The following is a 21,700-nucleotide window of genomic DNA, read 5'->3' on the forward strand; positions in this document are numbered from 1 at the left end:
ATGCATGCATGTGCATACATATACATAAGAATATATGTACATACTATTGAATTGAAAATATTGTCTTTTTCTAAACATGAAAACTCACGATGCAGACTTCAGACTATCTATGTAATGTGTGGTAAAAGAACAACTACAAAGTCCTAATCAGGGCTCTTTTTTGGTTGAAAGAAACAGAAACCTATTCAAACTAACTCAGATCAAGGTTACACAGCAAAATGTTCATCCAGGCCTCACAGGATCTCAGTCTGGAAGATCAGGATCAAAGATTTTTCTCTTGCTGTCTCAGGGGCCAAATGGCCCTCTTATCTGCATGTCTCTGTCAGTCTCTCCCTTTCTGTTGACTCATCTTGCACATGGACTGACATGGCTTCCTCTGTAAGTCAGTAATCATCTCTTTCTCTGATAAATCCACATTCCTGCTTTCCACCTCAACTATTTAAAACTGTCTTCCTCATCCCCAAATCTCCAACTCCTCTCGTAGTTCCCCCAAAATAAGACCTAGCCAGACAATCAGCTCTAACGCGTCTTTTGGAGCAAAAATTAATATAAGACCTGGTCTTATTTTACCATAAGACCCAGTCTGTGATGTGATGTGATGTGATATTAAAGACCGGGTCTTATATTAATTTTTGTTCCAAAAGACGCATTAAAGCTGATTGTCCGGGTAGGTCTTGTTTTCGGGAAAACACAGTATTACTCTCAGAAGATGACTCAATTCCCACTTCACAGAAAAAAATGGAAACCATCAGACAGTTGATCCTTCATCTTTCCAATCATAAATATATGCCCTTTCTCTTTTATTCAAACCATCTTGTTCACTGTATTCTTTCCATCAACTTTTAAACATTTTGAAATTTATCCTATTTAATTGTCACTTAAAAGAGGCCCACATGAGATAGGATTATCTAATTTCCCTCCAGGTATTCTCTCATACCTCTTTTCCCAAGCTTCTTGAAAGATTTGCCCATATTAACTATATATTTATTCACTCACCTTCCTCTCACGCTAATCATTCCAATGTAGTTCTGGCCCTACCACTTCATTGAAAAAGCTTTTCCTGAAGTCACCAGTGATTCCCTTGTTACAGAATCAAACAGCTATTTATGACTTCTCATTGTATTTGCTGTCTCAGCAGAATTCCCTTTTCATTAATTTAGATGTAATTTACATACAGTGAAATGTACAGATTTTTTAAATAAATTTTTATATTTCAATTTCAAAACACAGATCTTAAGTGTACAACTTGATCATTTTTGACAAATGCATAAGATGTATAATATGCATGGCTATGCAAAAATGTAGAGCATTCCTATCCATTCAGAAAATTGTCTCTTATCTCTTTTCTGTCAACCCCTCACCCCTACTATCATAAAAGAGAAAACCAATCTGGTTTCTAACACCATGGATTAGCTCTGCCTACTCTAGGACTTCATATAAATAGAACCACAGGGTCTGCACTCTTTTGTGTCTGGCTTTTATTACTCAGGATGATGATTTTAAGATTCATCCATGTTGTGACGTATCAGCAGTTTCCTCTTCTTTATGCTGGATAGTTTTTCATTAAATGAACATACCACAGTTTTTAAGTTAATTCTTCTGCTGATGGACCTCTGATCTATATCCAGTTTATGGCTATCATGAAGAAGGCTGTTATGAACATTCTTGTACAAGAGATTTTGGAAATTTATGTTTTCATTTTTCTTCTATAAATATCTATATATGGAGTTTCTAGGTCATAACATAGATGCACGTTTAACTTTTTTTAGAAATTACCAGTTTTCTAAAGCAGTTGTACCAGACTCTGCGCCCAGGAACAAAGTATAAGGATTCTAGTTGCTCATTACTTTAATTAACATTTGATGTTTCCAGGCTTTTGTATTTTAATTATCCTAGTGAGATGAAATACTCTCTTCCCTTTTATTTAGTGTAACAAAGCTCTCTGGGTTTTATTCTACATTTCATTTTTAATGTCTTTGCAAGCTCATTGTCCTCTTTCAAATTTTAAAAGTGGTTTCCTTAAGGCTCATACTAGGGGCTTTCTCCTTCTCTGAATCCAGTCACTCATCCTCACCTGTAGCTTCACTGTCACCAGTGTATAGATGACTCATAAATTTACATTTCCAACCTATCCTCTCTTCTGAGTTTCTGACCTACAGCCTACAAAAGCCAAATGAACAAAACTAAACTTGGGATCTCCTTTCCATCCCTTCAGGTATTCCCAAAACCTGGTGCCACAAGTCAGAAATTAACTCATACTTAATCCATTAAAAAGAAAAAAAAGGTGGCTTTTGCTCCCCAAGAATCTCTCAAATTTTAACATTTTATCATCACTACTAAAGTCTTTGCTTCTAACATCTGTCACCTGGAGTTCTGCAAAAACCTGCCAGCTATTCTATACACATACATGCCCTGAGCATTCATCCAATCGATTTCTTTTAAATTTATTTATTAAATTTATTGAGGTGACCTTGGTTAGTAAAATTATATAGGTTTCAAGTGTACAGTTCTATAATATATCATCCATGTATCGCACTGTGTGCTCACCATCCAGAGACAGTTCTTCCATCACCATATATTTGATCCCCTTTACCCTCATCTACCACCCTCCTCTCTCCTTACCCTCTCTGGCAACCACTAAACTATCATCTATGAGTTTTTGTTTTTTTGTTTGTCTTGTTCACTTGTTGCTTTCATTTTTTTATCCTACATAGAAGTGAACTGAGCTGTAGCCAGAATGACCTTTTTAAAATACTAATAGGATTATATCATAGCTCTCTTCAAAACCTTTTGATTCTTCAGATAAAGATAAAATTTTATACCGCAACTTGGGAGACCCGGCATTGTCAGGCTTCTGCCTACTTCTCCAAATTCCTCTCAACCCACATTCCTTTTGGCTTTCTCTTGACTTTCTCTTCGTCCACGATACTGGCTTCCTTCCACTTCTTCAGAATCACCATTCCACCTCCCACTAGACACTCTATGTTTTTCTTGCCTACCATGTCCATCACTCCCTATTTGCCTAATTAACTCTACTCATTCTTAGATCTTAGCTCAGTCCTCACTGCCATCCATGGAAAGCCATTCCTGGACAGCCTGATCTTAATCAAAATTCCTAGTTTATATTATCATATCAAATTATGATATATTGCTCGGTGATGCATTTATCACAGACTTAAATTTTACAGTTAATTTTAATTTTACTTAAATAAAATGTACCTCCTCCTACAAAAGGCAAGGGAAAGATGATTCTATTAATCTAGTACAATGCCTGACATATCATAAATGTTCAATCCATTTTTGTTCCAAGAAAAAAAGGAATAAGTATCATTCATTTTCTTGATGTTCTGGTCATTTATTTTCAGTCTGAAAGGGAATCTCATTAGTTCTTGGCCACTCAATAATCATCTGGACTTGGGTCAAGTGTCCATCATTAGTCCAATCAGTCAAGGTCAAGGTGGGATCTTATGGATGTTGGGCTTATTCCAGAATGGCCATTGGGACAAAATTTATAGAAAGGGCTGTGGGTACAAAAAGTTGTGTCAGGTACATCAAGATCATGCAAGTTCTACAAATGAAATGAAATTAACTTCCTTTAAAAAGACTCTACAGAAAGAATGTTTTAAGTTTTCAGATGTGTGGGTGTGAGAATTTGCACATGCAGATGCATGAGTGAGACGTGAGTGTTCATGGATGTATACGTGAGTTGCATTCCTTTCCCATCCCACTAATTCTTTCTTTGGGTCACTGACAAACAAATCTAGCTGAAGCCAAAGCTCTGAAAGAGGAGAACCAAAGAAAGCTCTTCTCAGAGTGAACAAAAATCACTGGCTTTCCAAAGTGAAAAACAAAACATGATTTTATTATAATAAGTACCTAATTCAGAAGCATAGTAGAAAAAGCTATTTGGAATCATAAATAAATTACTGCATATTGAAAACACTGTATTTTCAGAGAAGTATTAAAAATTAAAAATAAAATGATCACAATCAAGAAGGATTGATACAGCTTAAATGTAATTGCAAGAAATATCATTGCAAAGGGGATATTTAAGTAAAACATTTCCCAGTCTCTGGCAATGTTTCCCTTTTTTTGACTAATACTCACTATAACCAAATTCAAAATCAACGGAGTAATTAGAGGTTCCCTTGGCATTTTCTGTAACAGGATGTAATCTTATAGAGCAGGTAAATCAAACCAAAATTGAAAGAAAAGAGAAACAAATTGTTTGAATTTGATGGTAGTTAAAAGGAAACCATGTAGAGAGAGTACGACAGTAGGAAGAAGAAGAAAAAAAAAAAAAAAAACAGGTCCAGGAGACAAGAACCCAAAGTCTTATACCCAGCTTTCTCACTAATAATGCAAACCTTGAAGAGTCTCTGAGCATCAGTTTTTCTCTCCTTAAAAGTGGAATTGGAATAAATCTTCAGCGGCTACAATGTCTCATCTTGATTGCCAATCTCATCAATTGATGGCCTGGACCTTTATAATGGTTCTGAGGCATCCAACATTTATCAGTGATGCTGCTACAGGTACAGGAAGTAGCCTGTACACTCTGCCTACACTGGACTAGACAACCTCTGAGCTCCCATCATACCTTGGCTCAATCCAGCTGTGCTTACAAAGGCCAGTGCTTTGTGTCCCGGGCATGCAGACTGTGTGATTCAGTTCAACAAGCACTTACTGAGCGACTACTCTGCATCAGCCACAGGGTAAGGCAATGGAAACACAAAGAGGATTAAAATACAATACTTTTAAGGAGGTTAAGTCTAGAAGATGACCTAACTGAGGGGCATTTTGTAATTAAAACTATAATCAGTACAATACTTTATGGTCATGTGCAGCTGATCAAGTTCTAAATATTAAATCAGAGAACATATACTTTAAACTGTTACTGAAGTTAGTGATGTTTTAATCTAAAGAAAATGTTTCCTTGAAGCATACCTGTCTAGAAGATTACTTTTTAAAATGTATTATTTACATCCTCCCACAATGACATTCAAACACTTCAAGGAGGCTGTCCTTCCAAAAGCCATGAATGATAAATTAAGAGTAAAGCCGACCAACTAAAATATTTCAGTTCAACCCTGTAATATCCTCATAAGTTCTGGCCAACCTGGTTCTCTCAATAGCTCATTCTTTCCTTGCAGAATTTGCTGACAGAATTCCCATGGTTAGAATAACCTTCCCACTCCATCCACCTACTCGTACTTTATTAATCCATCCAGCAGCCTTAGATGACTCCTAGACTGCACATCCTCTAAACCTATTCATTCATTCATACACACATTTAAAAAACCCAGGTACCTATTACATTCCAGGCTTCTGCTTATATGAGGTATACAAATAAGAATGATCTTGCTCTCAGGAGCCCATGCTGTACTGAGGTGAGATTGTCAAGTGAATAAGGTTATGCAGAAGATTTGCACAGAGGACAAATATTAAAATTAATCTGGGAAGTCTGGGATGATATACCAGACGAGGTGTCCCTTGATCTCCTTTGAATGGTTACAGAAGAACTAGGTAGATTAAGAAGGAAATTCCTGACAGACAGAAAAGCATCAGTAGAGTCACCGATTGTGCAGCAGCGATGATACTTTAAGAAGAAGTTCGCTAAGGCTGTGGCAGGAAAGTGTGCGCGGACCAGGGAAAGGAGAAACTAAGCAGGGTACAGATTATGAAGTTGCAACTTTACTCTGAAAGCAAAGGGGTTTTACTGAAGGGACATGACCGGGTGACTTTTAGAAAGATTCCTCTGATGTCAGTGTGAAGATCAGATGGGAGGAAGTCTGCCTGGTGGCAGGGAAACGCAGTAAGTTATTGCAGGCATCCGGGTGAGTAGTGATGACAGTCCACATTAAAGTCAAGACAATGGAATTGGAAAATAAAGAAGAACTTCAAAGTATTCTACAAAGATAAAATCTGTAGGACTTGACACTGGCCGGAATAAGGAGTTGCAATGGTGATGCTCTCCATAAAGACAGGGATTACAGAAAGCATGGTGTTTGGGCAGAAAGTCAAGAAATTTATGATGGGTCACAATCAATTTGAAGTGCATATGAGACATCCAAGTAGAGATATTTACCAGGTGATTAAGTACAGCAATCTAGAATTTGGTAGAAAATGCTAACGTAATAATATAAATTTGGGAATCGTTAACATCTAAGTATGACTACAGCCAAGAGTGTGCTTGAGATTTCCCCAAGACTGCGTATAAAATGGGAGGAATACGTCAAGAGAAGACTGAAGAGAAGGCCAATATTTGAGAGTCGAGAGAAGACAGAATAGGGACATACAGGAAATTTGAAGGCAAATCAGAAGGAAATGGAATTATAGAAGTAAGGGCAAGAGAGAGAGCTCCATGAAGTCCTCCAGCTCTGCTTATAACTCCCACTCATTCATTTTGTAATATTTTGTATTGCTAAATATTTAGTCTTTCTCCAAAGTACATGTCATTTTTTTTTCTTCCAATTTGCACTATCTTACCAGATATAGTTTCTGCTTATTGAGATCTGGGACTGTGTTTTTGCTTTGTTTTGTTTTATTTGTTTTTTATTGCACATGGGCCTCCAAGAATCTTAAACTATACTGCTTTTACTGAAGGCAGGGACTAGATAGCTACCTAATTATCAATCATAGTTCTACTCCGTAGTGGCTACAAAAGCTTAAGCCTTTGGAGCTCCATATAATATGCTCCCTCTTTCTAATGAATGCATCTGGAACAATACTCCGATAATAGTATCAAGTTTTCAGACTAGTACCACGTTTTTACTCCAGGTTGCTCTATGTTAGGTGGCTAGATTTGGCGTACAGTACATAGACTTCGGTAAACTGAAATATCCCGTTTAATCATAAGAAGACTTTACAGTATTTTATTTTTCCAAATACATTTTTATAACAATTTTCATGATGATCATGAAAAATATTAAAGTAAAATCTCTTCACAATTTTTACTCTTAACTAAAACTTTAATATTTAAAATAAATGAGCCAGCTAATTTCAATATCCCTTTATTTCAGATAGCAGGGTGTAAAACATATTCGTTTTTCCCCAGGAAAAAAAGGGTTAGGTAAGAAGACTTAAGCTCCAATATATTACAAGACAGAGATAGTGAAGGAAGACAAATCTGCTAAGCTGTGTGAAATATAAAAGGAAAAGATATTTGGTTACTTTTGTTTTCATCTCTTTCTACTATCTTGCTGACCTGCATATAAATTCTGAATGTGGATATACATATATACTATCCTATATTTAAAGAAACCTGATACATTGATATACATATTCCTCACATATTTCAGATACCATCTGTCTAGTTTTCCTAAATTGCAAAACCCATAGGTGGAAAAGAAAAGAGCTAACCAGCAAAATACAGAGCTCCTCAATGCATTTAGTAAGAGCTGTTTCAATGGCCAGAACAATAATGGGGTACGTGATGTTTGCGCACTGATTAGTTAGACTGTTAAAATAACTTGATGTTCTTGAGACAAGAATACTTCTCAAATATCAATCAAGAATGCTTTGAGCACAGAAATGTAAGCTGGGAGCTAATTAAACAGACTACATAAAGTCTAGCAAATACAGCCAGAAAACTCCATCAACAACTGCTACTATACTAGTCCCCCTCTGTGAACATGCATATCATACATAAGTCAATTTTAAAAAGCAAAACTGTGTAAGACATTTATGGGACAGTACAGATACCTTAATTGGTTTTCAATTTACATACTTTCTCTATGTAAATATAATGGCATCTCCCCGACAACAATTATATGGTATAATGATGAGGAATGGAAAAAAAAATTATATACTAAATAGTATGTAAATCATTAGCAAAGTATTACCGTTCATATTATATAAAAATATCTGGTTCATCATGGTTCTTTAAAAGAGCTAATATCTAATTAAGCACATTAATTACTTTCAAATTGCATGAAATTATTTTCTATAACATTACCTTCTTCTACTATCTAAACTTCAGAAGAATTATCAAAATACTGCATTCTAAAATCTATTTAAACGTCTCCTCTAAACTGCAGGCTGCTCCTTTGCCAGGCCCAAAGGGGAATTTTCTTAAAGAGTCATGTATGCAGATGCAATCCATAGATACTGTTATTTGAAAAATATTTTGAAATTTTAAATTCAACTTTGCCATTAAAGGTAGCATTCCCCTGAGGCTCAATCAAAGATAACACCTCCTTCTCAGCAAAAGCCTTTCCATTTACCAAACAATGAGTTTCAAGATTCTATGTCTACAATGTGCTTGCATTGCATATTGATAAGATATATTTTATGACTGTTCATTGCTTGATTTTCTGAAGTTTTAAGAATTATTTGGGTGAGGGAAAGCAAAATTTATAAAGAGGTAAACAATATATCATCCAGACTGAAATTCAAAATTGAGAGAAAAAGGTACACTCCATAATTACAGCAATGATATAGGCATAAATAGGTACTGTCCTGGGCAAACCAACATGTACAGTCACTTTCCTTTCAAACAACTCTATTTTGTCTTTAAATAGAGGTTCATATGTACAAGAAATTTTCACAAGATAGTAACAGAAGTAGAAATATCTAAAGTCAATTCTGTAGTATATTCCCCTCTTGTCATCCATGGAAAACTGACCTAGATCAAAATAAGTGTACATAAACTTGATGTAAAAGGGTGAAAATATACATACAGAAAACCCAAGACATCCATGACAGAATCTTAAAAAAAATTCTTAAACACATACACTCTTATTATACCACCCAACTGACATGAAAGAGAAACTATTACTTGACAAATGTATTGCCCCTTATTCAGCTAATTCTAAAAATGAATAATTTGTTAAATTCAGTGGCAACACAATCATCAGCCTGTTTCTCTAATTTTTTTCCTAGTAAAAGATAAGAAAATTACCCAAAGCTAATTTCTCCTCTCATTTTTGAATTAGAGCTGCCTTTTTTGCTATTTCAAACTTTTATCATTTTGCCCACATTGCTTTTTGTGCTAAAGATATTTATGAGCTATTTAATGAGAAAGAAAGAAGACTGTAAAGAAGGTAAATATAACCTCAGATCAAATCCTGGACTTATTTTACCTTTTGTCTCCTTGCCAAATTCTCACACTGATAGCTGCAGCCCTAGCCACACTGCACTGCTAGCATATGATAAATGGATTGTACAAGAAGTCATCTCCACAAGACCCTAGTAGCTGCAATAATCACAGGAAAAGATGGTCTTGGGATTCTTCTATAGCTTTACAGAATAAAGATAATAATAGCATCTTTCTTTGGTACAGTAATTTGAAGTTTAAAAGCGCATCCACTATTATGTTAAAGTCTCATAAGTCAGATGGGCAGGCATTGTTACCAATTCCACTTTACACATTAAGAAAGTCAGATAGGCCACACTTAGAGAAAGTGATAGTGTTAAGACCAAAATCTTGTCTACTGCTCTATCCAATGATCCGATGTTCTTGATATGGCAGTTTTAAAACTGACCATTTATAACACAGTAGGAACTAAATCAACATCAGACTATGCCAGCAGAAGACCCTCTATTTCTACCCAAACAGCCCAATGCCTGACCCAATTCAAACAATGATTTTATTGTTGAATTGAATATCATATACTTGGTTATAAATAGCCTACCTAATAAATAAAATTCAGAACAACAATAGGGAGAAGAGATAATCTCATGGTGGAGGAGGATGGTGGGAAAATGCTAAGGTATTAGAGAACACTGTGAGCAAAAGAGCAAGCAGATCAGAAAAGCTCCAGATGCATGTGGGGTTAATGAGTCACCTGCAGCCGTATCTAGAGACTGGGAGCGGGACAACTTGGAAAAGGGTAGAAAACGCCGCTTAGATGTGTGAAAATCTTCTGCTTCTTTGAAGTTTTATTCTCTGTACTCCAAGATCAAATGCCATGAGCAAACGGTCAGGAAGGGACCTAGCTAGTTCTGGGAATTTCACTTATTAGAAAACTAATAGAATGCTGACAGTATGGGCTTCTCATCAACAGGTGAACATGAGGCAGAATAAAATATGTGAAGTATCCTCCAGCCAAAACCTGACACACAGAAGGCACTAAGAAATGGTAGTCTTCCCCCAGCAGAAGAGGGAAACCAACCATAATACTCACAGCTTCATGTACTTTTAAAAAGACACGCAAGAACACTAAAGACGTAGAGTCAATGTACTTGACTTCCAGGTTCTATTACTCTAGTTGCCATGTAGCCCAGGCAAATTTACTTCAACTCTTGGGACCAGCTCTAAAATATCCAACTCATAGCATGTAAAAATTTGTTTAAAAATGTAAAATGGCCCATAAAGATCAATGACATGCAACACAATGGACTTTATAATTCATGGTACAGCAATCTGTCCATTTGCTATTTCAAGTGTGGGAGAATAATAATATTATTTCTGGAATTCCTGAGTTTGATATCTTTCCAGGGAGCTTACTACACATGTTTAACACAAACTGTTCTCCTCATTTGACAAGTTGAGCAAATAACACTCCCAAGATGTGTTTCTATTCAAGTCAGCAGCAACACGTATAGCCCACACTGGTTTCCATAGTCTACTTCGAATTTAGTCATCTATTTACTTAAACAATAGTGCCCCCTCACTTCTGGTTAAGAAGAAATACATACAAGTTAAAAGAAAGTCAAAATAGGTTGGCAAAAATCTGAACTCATGGTTATGTCACCCTCCATTCTTTTTAATGCCTCACTTCTTTCATTTTTTAGGCTCCCGTTTTCTGTTTTCCCCCTGAGTATTTGAGAACTCAGTACAGACCATGCACATTTACTAACATCGGTTCTTGTTGAAAGTGGAAAACTCCAGTAGAGTTCAAGGTTAACCTTCCCTAAATGTAGCCCTATCCATTAATGGTGTAAAGGAGACTATACTTCAAGTGAAAGGTTGTAAGCTTTCTCCTCTGTTCTTGTTCTACTTAACACGCATCTCGGTAGAGGCAGATGCCTGTTCATGGTTTAGCCACTTTTTCTCATTACTATTTGCCTTTTTTCTTTTTCCTTCTTACTCATCCTGCCTCAGCAACACGATAGAATATTTTGGGGAGTAAGTTATGAAAATCTTTGCAAACCCCAAGGAAAACATGATACTTGCATACATGGCTCTATCCTCACCCCTCCCCAGCTGCTCCAGTGTTGTACTTTTCCTTCTTTTTCCACATGCTAATTGGGGTCTTTTATATGGAGCCTTATGGATACATTTCAGGCCACACTATTATAGTTTGTTGGAGGAAGAAACAGGAGGGGGAAAAAGCTTAAGTTACAAGAGTTCTGCTCCTTCTACTTTCTCCTCTCATGAAGAAAGTGGATATTACGGATGTTTGAAAAGTCAGGGTTTGGTTTCCTTTTAAGAAGAGAGGAAGAAGCCCAAAATCAATACTCTTTACAAATCACTTCACACCATGAATTGCAGGATTTTTAAGAAAAACAGAATCTCTTAGATCCTCAGTTTAATTTTCTTGCCCACATTTACACAGTAAGTGGCAGAACTAGAACTAAATGCTTGGATCCAAAATTACTGATCTTCCCAACACAGCATGATGCTTTTTATTATCTTTGAACTGGAGACAATTCTCCTGCCCTCAATCCACAGGAAAACTCTATTAGGAGTGTGGGTACAGCTGCAGGGCCTCCTAGAATCATCAGCTGAACTTCCTAATCAGCCTAACCTTTTGCCAAACCACTTCTCTGAAACTGAGGGAGCAGCAGAAATTAATTTAAGAAAAATGTACAAGCTTCTTGGTAGAAGGACAGCGTAGTGTGTGGGGAAATACTTGGGCTTAGAATAAAAGGTCTGGCTTTGAATCCTGATTGGGTCATGTTATATGTGTCAGGTGAGAGTATTACTGGAAATCTCTGAGTATAGGATGAGGGTTTGAGGATCATATGACCTAACTTACCTTCTGCCCAGGCTCTTGTGAGGATTTAAATATACATACATTAAACCTGAGCATAGTTCGGCTGTTTGGCATGTGAGTCAATGACCACTTAGAATAATGGCCAGCATGAGGTAAATGCTCAATAAATGTTAGTAGTTTTATTAAATATTCCAATAAGGTTCTCAATTCCCACATGTAAAAACTCTCTTTAACTCTACTTCTATTTTTTCTCTTCTCTTACTATTCTGTAGTTCCTTTCTCTATGAAGCTTTTATTCAAAAAAAATTAAAAAAGGAATGTGATTTTACATCTAATGAGATCTTCTCTGATTTAGGTCCAGATAATGCAGTTTTCAACCCACGTAATATATTGACTCATGGTATCTGGTGACAATTACTTGAAGGGGTATTTATTGAGGAAGTTAGGTTTTCAAAAGTCTCCAGAACACACACAGACACCCCAACAATCTTACTAAGATTAAGAAAAGACCTCTTATTTTTAGATAATTAAGTCAACCACTAAAAATTATTTGCGGGAGTCAGCTATTTCTAGTTATGTGGCAATGGTATTCAAAACAAGTGTATTTTGCCAACAAAATGAATAGTTTTTATGACAAAGCACTTATAATTTTGAACAAAATTTATCTGAAATCTTGACGTGAAAGTAGCTTGATTATTCTTTTCCATTTATACGTATTTAAAACTTTATCAAGACCAAATTCAAATAGTAATTTACAATCAAGGCCGATGAAACTATACAAATAAGTTTTAACTGATATTTTATAATGTTTCTGTGGCATGTTTACCCGTTAGTTTTCTATCTTCTCTGTAGTAATACTTATTTTTGTACATTGTGAAAAGAGACAGCATGTTCAGTAGGTAGCGCAAGTGATTGTTCTGCAGTGATGATAAAAGTGAATTTTAAGTCTAATTGCTGTGTTACCAGTACTTTAGCTTTGTAGGGCCTGTTATGAAAGGAATTAGTGAGATATGTAATATGATGAACCAAGCATTACCACAAAAACTTATCTCTGATTTAACAAATATTTCAAAGCCCTATGGAAAGCAGCCTGTTTTCCAATATATTGTTATGCAAAGTTTAGAAAAGGCCACCACTTACAACTATATGTCATTAAGTTCATATATATTATTATATAATTTGAATAGGCCCTATGATCCCGTTTTTAAGACATAAAGTGCCCTCTAGAAAAAAGTACAGCACTGTTCCAATAATTGCAGACAATTTGACATACTCACATGGCAGCAAACTGGGATTCCAAAACCCTCACCAATCTGCCACTGCACAAAAGGCCACGACATTAGCAGAGGAGGCTGATTGATAAAGTTAATGCAGAGGTCCAGGATTATAAGGGCTATAACAGTATCACATATTATGATATTGTGTGAATCCTTGCAATAAAGGAACAATATTTGCAAGCCAGTGGACAGCAGTCACAGGAACAGCAATGGGAAAGACGTTTTAGACATGAGCAGTTGGACGCTCCTCATTTTTGTCTATATAAGCCCATACAATGTTTTCATTGCAGTCCATAGGCACTTAGCAGGTTTGGGATTCTGTCCTAAAACTCACCCTCTCACACTTCAAATCCCTCCCTCTCCGCCAACCCTGAAACAGCCAATGAAGGGGCGTGATGGCCACCACTTGCACTGTGCCTTCTTCCCCTTCCTATTCAAACCCTGAAAAGCAGCAGCTCATGTTTTCCACTGGCTGCTGGAGGCCTCCATTCATCTGCTGTCTGCAGCAAACACCAAAAGGAACAGTAGCAAACCTGTAAACCTTGACCAACAGATAAGATGCCCATAACAGGTGGCAGGGGCTGCAACCAGTGAGGACAGACAGACTGACAACCAGACAGACAGACAGCAGCACCATCAGACACCATCCATTACTTCCAATCTCAGAAGAGGGGAAGCCTGCAGCACCAGGGACGTCATTGTTCCACTAGGGACAGGCAGCAGCTTAACAAGGGTTGTGCTTCCCTCAATCCAGCAGGCTTAAAGTTTTTTGTGGGTTTCTTTTTTTTTTTTTTTTGGATAAGAAGAAGCAGGGATTCAGAAACCTGCTGCTCTTTACAGAACCAGGCCAGCTCTGGCCTTCTGAGTTAATGGCCCTTTTCTGAGTCTACAATGAAAGAGCAGGAATGACTGGATTTCTACTCTCCTGCTGTGACCCGGCACCCACAGCTCTCCCTCAGTATTCCCCTCTCCCTTCTGGGTGGCAGTCACACTGGTGGGGACCCACCAGTCTGTGAATGCAGCCTCCCTCCATTCCTCTCCTGTGAGGCACAGCTGCACTGAGGGAAAAAGGAAGAAACCTTTGGTGGCAGCATCCTCTCACCAGAAGGCAATCCTAAGGGTGGGGGAGAGGCCGTGCTAGGTGTACTCTGTACCTGGCTGTTACCTGTGTTCCCTGCTTGTCCCTTCTTTGCTATCAGCTAACTCAAGATGCAACAGGTTCCCTTTGGCTCTTCATGCCAATCCTCTGCCCCCTGATACACCTTCTGGCTTTACCAGGGGACACCAAGAATTAGTCCTAGTCAAGGTCTCTAAATTCCCTGACCCCTGAGTTGAAACTTTCCTGAATACATAAAGACCTCCCAAGGGAAGGCAAGGTTGAAGTCCCCTTCAGCTCCACTCTAAGTGTGATGCTAAGGAGCAAGGAAAACCAAGTCTAGATGCCAGTACCTTGTAAGCAGTTTTGTCTGAGACTAAAGGAAGCAACAACAGTGTCACACATGCCCGTACCACCAGCAATGAGCCCCATCCCCTCCTCAGACACAGGAAAATGGGGCATTGGACAGAGATCCCGTGAAGGGTTGATGGGCTTTAAGGAAGGGGGGATTGTGCAAATATCCAGTTTCCTATTGTACTGTTTGCACCAGGAACTGAGCAGGCCCCAGAGGTTTCTTGGAAACCAGTAAAGAGGAACCTGTATTTTATTCAGGCCAGAGTCCCCAATAGCTTCTGTCTATATTAAAAAACTTTGCATTGACAATGGCGTTATATATGGGTAAGAAAATGTGTCTTCACACGAGTATTCTGTGTAAAAAGACTGAACGAAAGGTTAAAGAGAAGCTAGGAAGGCAGGTTACCAAAGATGGCAACTGCCCAAAAAAAAGACCCAACCTTGATCTGTGAGATGAATGAGCACGAAAATGAACACTAAAATTAAGCATTTTTCTTAAATAAATATTGGCACCCTTCACTGGGATAACCCCAACCTGCTAAACAACTCCAGAAAGAAAAGAGGAGCTATTCTGAGCACCTCTTCATTCCCACCGCCTCTTTCTTCTACTCATCCCCTGCCCCTAACCTGCTCCCAGCCCAGGGCCCTTCTTCTAGGGTGGGATCAGCTCTTCTCAGCTCGTGCATATCCCACCCCCAGGATGTCCACTGACCACTCAATCCTCCTCTGCACCCAGGCTCAAGCCAACCAACCTCTCCTGGCTCCTGCGCTCTGGGCTCGGGGGCACCCCTCCTTCCTCTTGTCCCCCTAACCTCTTCCCCGCTCAAGCCCCGAGACCCCGGCCCCCAGGCGGGCGCCTCTGCCCGCACCCAGCACCCTCGCCCGCCCCTCCCCCACACTCAGCTGAGAGGATTGGGTGAGTGAGTGGTGAATGGACCGATGGAGGCACGGAGGCACGGATGGTGCGGCTGGGGATGGCTTACTTGAGCATGGCTTCTTCTTTTTCCTCCTCTTCCTTCTGCCGGTCCATCACTGCCATGATGATGTTCCTCTCCTCCTCGGTCAGGTGGCTCAGGTCGGGCAGCTCTTGCATGGGGGGAGGCACCGTGGGTGGGCGAGGACCGCGGGGCCCCGCGGCCGAGGACATTTTCGTGGCCTGCCCGCCCCTTCCTCGGGCTCTCGGGCTCTCACCTTTCGGATTCACGCCCAGCAGCTGCGCCCCTGCTTCCCCCTCACAGCGGAGCCCTCCGGGCGGCGGCGGCGGGAGGAGGAGCAGCGGCAGCGGCAGCAGCAGAGCCGGGGACGGAGCGAACCCAGTCTTTCATGGTTGTTTGCATCCAGCCAGCCCCGGATGCTGCCTTTGTTTTGGTCGCCCTAGCGAGGCTCGGGGCTGCCCGGCCGCCTCCCGCAGCCCAGCCTCGGCCGGCGGGGGCGGGCTGGCAGAGGCGCGGCGGGCGCGGCGAGGGGGCGAGGGCTCCTGCCAGGCTCGGCCGATCCCCGCGTCGCGGGCTGGGCGAGCGGGGCGGGGGCGGGGCCGGGACCCGGGCTGGGGCCGCCGCCGCCGCCGAGGCTGCTCCCAGGCGCGGCTGCCTCCAGTTTGGGGCTGCGGGAGGGAGATGCAGAGTTTGGGTGTCGCTTAGGCGGAGTCTCGGAGGTTTCGCTCCCGGGTGAGGCTGCTGCTCTCGCAGACAGCTGCTCAGTCCCGGAGCCGCTCCGCCCACGGGCACCCACCCGCCCACTCCCCAGGTCCAAGCCACGCGAGCCCCAGCCGCTCGCCCTCCGCTCGCCAACGTGCACAGCACCTCGCTCTATCCCCAGGTACCCCTCACCCGTGAGTCATCTTCCCTCTCCAGGTCCCTGGTCTATGTCATCCTCCCTAGCCCTATTTTTCCAAGGGTTGCATTAGTTATCATCCTCGCTACCATCTTCGTCGCGGAGCGTGAATAGTATTTGAGCACCCACCCACAGCGTTCTGAATAGTGGGATGGAACACTTCTGGATGCATTTTTTTCCCCTGAGACCAGATCTTTCTCATTACTAGTCAAGTGTTCATAGCCACAATGTAATTTTTTTAAAATGATTTTAACACACACACACACACACACACACCCCTCCAACAGCCTGGATTTTCTAGGGACACTGTATGCAGTATCTTTCTTGATCCATCCTCAGTAGGGCTGTTCTGCAATTTATCCTAATTTCTCCTCAAGATGCCCCAAACACGGCAACTCTTTAATTTGTCATTTTGGGCTCTGGTAGCCCTATCACATCACAGAAGCACACTTCTCTGCTGCTTGCCAATGAATTATCTACTCTAATTCCTCTAATGATGCTCACTATCGTCATGTACTCACGTCTTTGCCTCTGTGGGTGCTTCTCAAGAAACACTGATCCCACGTAAAACACCCAATACATCGTATTGTAAGAAGCTTCTGCTTGACCCAATGATAGGCATTAAGGATGAGCTTCTCTTGCTGATAAAGGCAAAAATAAATAGACAATCCTTTCAAAGCATGTAATGTTATTGGCTTTGAAACCTGAATTTTCTTAACATAATTATAAAAGAGAAGGGTTCAAATTGAAGAACGCTTTCTTAAATTTAATCAATGGTGATGAAATAATAAATGTTTCTCTCTTGAGGATTTCTTTCTCTATTTCCAAAAGGGAAAATTTTTGGAAATATTTTTTTCCTCTAAGCCTAACTTTGTTAATGAAGAAGAAGATGATGATCATATTTACGAACCCTAAAAATCCTAAAATCTCCAAGTTTAGGGAATGTAAGATTTTAACTACTTGATCTCCCATTGAACGCCGTGTTGCTTCTGCATGGACACATCTGTTTGAATATACTCAATTCTATGCCTATGTCAAAATCCCTTTTCTAGCTGAAAATCTTTCAACTATTTAAGACAGCTATCATGTCATCCTCATTTTTCTCCAGACTAAACCTTCCCAATTTGCTCAACCAGTAATCATGTAGCATGATTTCAAAGTCTGCTCATTGTAGTCACCATCCTTTGGACACACTTATGTTCTGTCACCAGCTTTCCAGACTTGTGGTATCAGGAATACATGGAAAGAACCAAAAACAGTGTCTGGCATTTAGTGGTGCTTTACAATCATTATTTCTATTTGCATAACTTAGCATTGGCCAAACTATTTGGTTGCCATGTAAGTTATGAGGCTTTGACTGAAATAAACACATACTCCACTAAAATTTCCAATTCTTTTCCATAAGTGCTGCTGCCTGAACAGATTTTCTCTTTCCTTTAATTAAGCAATTGATGAAAACATTCTAATCAGCATCTTTTCTTCATTTTAAAAAAGTGTCCTTATTTCCCTCGGACCTGCATATATTCAGGTGGGAATCGTTTGAATTCTGGCTCTACCAATGATTTTATGATCTTGGTGAAATCAGTAATCCTCTTTGACCCTCTCTTTCCTCATCTGAAAAATGGGGTAAAGATATTTACCTCAGAATAGAGAAAAAAATTAAAGAGACATATCTGAAATATCTAGCTATGTGCCTAAGACTTTATAGTTCTCTTTTTCTTGTTTCTTGTGCTCTCCAAGAGCTGTATTAGGCCACCTCTCAATTATTAATGTACACAGAGGAGTAGAAATGTAGATGATATATTCCTTCTATCAGATGCCTGTCTCTCTGCTAGTCAATGCGGAGATGCAAGATGTGTAATCAAGTTGGTCCTCATGAAATTCTTCTAAAGTACAAATAAAGGAATAATCCCCAGTAAACATTAAAACGAAATGAATAAAACTCTTGAAGTCAAGAGCCCAATGAACAATAAACAGTGGTAGGGCTTTATTTGCTAGGGCTGCTATAACAAAATACTATAGACTGGGTGGCTTAAACGACAAAAAATTATTTTCTCAGTTCTGGATGCTAGAAATCCAAGATCAAGATGTTGGCAGGGTTAATTTTCCCCGAGACCTCTCTCCTTTGCTTGTAGATGGCCATTTTTTGCTGTGTCCTCACATAGCCTTTTCTCTGTTTGTGTCCATCCCTGGTATCTCTCCTTCTACTGAGAAGCACATCATTCCTATTGGATGAGCCCCCCCCCCCTTATCTCCTCATTTAACTTTAATTACCTCTTTAAAGGTCCTGTCTCCAAATACAGTCACATTCCAAGGTACTAGGGATTTAGAACTTCAGCATATGAATTTTTAGGGAGGGGAGCACATTTCAGTCCATTACAAGTTAGTTTCCATTTATTAAAATTACTTTGGAAAATGTTGTTTGACGTCTATTATCTGGATGACTTAATGAAAAGAAGTTGCGTCTCGATCATCTTTATGTTCATAAGTACTTCATTGGGCACCATAAAAGTATATAAATCAGTGAGTGAATAAACACAAAATGAGTAAATTAATTGGCCAATAAATTAGTAGTTGCCATGGTATAACCCATCAGGGTCTCTCCTTGGTCAGGAATCTCCTCCAATTTGGAGGGGTTCAAAACCAACAAATTTCTAAAATCACAGAGATATACAAATTTTATACAAATTGACTTCCAGAAAAGCAGAACTTATCTGAACTTAGATAGCAAGTAAACACCCAAAGTAGGTGTACCAAAGTGTGTGGTATGATTAGCTCCTAAATAGACTCTACAAATAAAGTTCAACAAACTTAGAAAAATATGTACAATACCTCCCTCCTAGAAATTCACAAGACACCTTAACAAATAAAAGTGTTAAGAAGCAATTATGTACTTCAGTAAGAAATCTTTTTTTACTTTGTTTGGCCTGGCATTTCCCAAATGTATTTGGGGTGTAACAGAACTTCATTCTCCCCTAAACGGGAAAACATACTTTAGACAAGATTTGGAAAAAATGGTGACTTACAAGCCTGATATTCAAAGATGTTAACTAGAGAAACCGTGAAACTTCTAATGTGATTCTCCTTGCTCAACCAATGATATCTATAGAGAAACACCTCAAATCTCTATTAATAAATTATGCATCAGGTGCTCTTAAGATCAACACTAACACTATGTTTAGGGTACTAATCAGAAATGATGACGTAGATAAACTCCTCTAAGGTAAGTTTCTTAGCTCTCTTTTCCACTGATACTATCACATCATTTCTCAAAAGAACTCTAAAATTGGATACCACTGTTAACTTAAGAGCTGAGATTATAATTTCGGAGTGGAAAATCATTGAAACGGAGTCAAGTTCAAATCCTCACTCTAACATATGAAAGTTTTAGTGGGCTTAATACTATCTCTCACCCCCAACCCCCCTGCAATTCATGTCCACTCAAAACTTCAGAATGTGACCTTGTTTGGAAATCGACCTTTACAGTCACAATGACGTCATATTGTAATAGGATGAGACCTAAATCCAATGACTAGTGTCCTTATAAGTGGAAAGAATGCACAGACATACAAGGAAGAAGGCCATATGAAGATAAAGAAAGACACATAGAGAAGAAGGCTGGGTGAAAGCAGAGACTGAGAACCAAAGAATGCCCCAAACCAAGGAATGCAAGGAGACACCAGAAGATGGAAGAGGCAAGGATGGACCCTCATCTAGAGACTTTAGAAGAAGCATGACCCTGCTAACACACTGATTTTGGATTTCTAGCCTCCACACTGTGAGGGAAAAAATTTATGTTGTTTTAAGTAGTTTATGCGGTTTGTGATACTTTGCTCCAACAGCCCTAGGAAATGAATATGATAGCCATATGAGTTTGGATGGATTAATAAACCTCACTGAGCCTTTTTTTGCTCATCTATAAAACTGAAATAACAGTATTCACCTTCCAGGGCCTTGATAAGGATGAAAGGTTGTGAATATGTGCTGCACCTGCCTTGTGCTGGGTGCTGCGGATATGCGAGGGAACAATCCATATAAAGTAATGACCCTAGAGGACATTGGCAAAATATGGCCTGTGAACCAAAAGCAGCCAAAAGCTCGTTTCTGTGAATAAAGTTTTATTGAAACACAGCCACACCCATTGATTTATGTATTATTTATAGCTGCTTTCATGCTACAATTGTAGAGTAGATGCAACAGAGACCTTATGTTCTGCAAAGCCTAAAAATATTTACTTTCTGCCTTTTTTACAGGAAAGAAAAAAGAATGTCAAGCTCAGTTCTAGATGCTTACAATGCAGTTGAAGGAGAAAGGCATAAATAAATAAACACACAAGAACAGTTGGATTATAATAATCGCTATAGAAAATAATTTGCTGGATATAATAGAGAGTAAACTGTGAGAAGATAGGTAGTCACAGAAACCCTAAGAAGGGGTCATATGAGCAGAGATTTGAAGCATAAGAAGAATGTAGCCTAAGAGCGGGGCACAGAGTTTTTCAATGTTAGGAAACATGCTAGACACAAGGCCTTGAGTCAGGAAAGATCAAAGCTCTGGAGGAATAGAAAGTAGGCCAGTCATGTGGGATCATTGTGGGGAGAGGAGAAAATGGCAAGACATGAGCTGATATAGGGCCCAGTCAGCCACTACCAGAAGTCCTATTTATTCTTGTGCAATGGGAAGCTACTGGAACACTTACTCAGGGAGAACAATGATATGCTTTATACTTTTGAAAAGATACCTCTGCCTGTGGGTGGCAGGAAAATGGGTGGCAGCAAGGAAGAGCAGGAGCAGGAAGTCTGCTTAGGGGAAATTAAAGTGGCTTGGACTGTATGGTGCAGTATAAATGGAGGAAAGTGGACATACACAAGATGTGTTTTGCAAGTAAAACCTAGAGACTGGCTGACAGATGAGATGGGAGGGATTTGTGAAGAGAAGTTATCAATTATGATAACTATTCAGGACTGAGCAGTAAGTGGGTGGTGATCCCATATACTGAGATGGGGAATATTTGTGTGTGTGTGTGTGTGTGTGTGTGTGTGTGTGTGTTGTGGGGGAGGGATAGGTAGTGTGGGAGGGTTTGCAAGAACCTTTCGTCATTGTTGTCCTTATCATCATCTAAACTCTCAAAAAGAGAAACGTACTTTAATCTAATTTGCTAATTGATCCCTCTGACCAAAATGATGTTTTCTAACTAAACTTTAAAATAAAAGAGATGGTTTTTCTTTTGAAGATTGCTTCTATCAAAGGTCGGCCTGTGG

The 21,700-nt window shown here is 39.5% G+C and overlaps 1 protein-coding gene across 23 annotated transcripts in view; it reads right to left on the reverse strand.

Moving 5' to 3' along the window:
• The window catches only part of RIMS1 (regulating synaptic membrane exocytosis 1), a gene marked incomplete at its 5' end in the record, with an annotated part of 450,322 nt that extends 434,116 nt beyond the window's left edge, over positions 1 to 16,206 (reverse strand). For all 23 annotated transcript variants that reach the window (XM_081034434.1, XM_081034420.1, XM_081034418.1 and 20 more), the window contains one exon: positions 15,590 to 16,206. In XM_081034434.1, the coding sequence (XP_080890560.1) occupies positions 15,590 to 15,753 (164 nt within the window). The remainder of the gene's footprint in view (positions 1 to 15,589) is intronic.
• Between the last annotated feature and the right edge of the window lie 5,494 nt (positions 16,207 to 21,700).

The sequence above is a fragment of the Rhinolophus hipposideros genome (genome assembly GCF_964194185.1).
Source record: "Rhinolophus hipposideros genome assembly, chromosome: 3".
Taxonomy (NCBI): Eukaryota; Metazoa; Chordata; class Mammalia; order Chiroptera; family Rhinolophidae; genus Rhinolophus; species Rhinolophus hipposideros.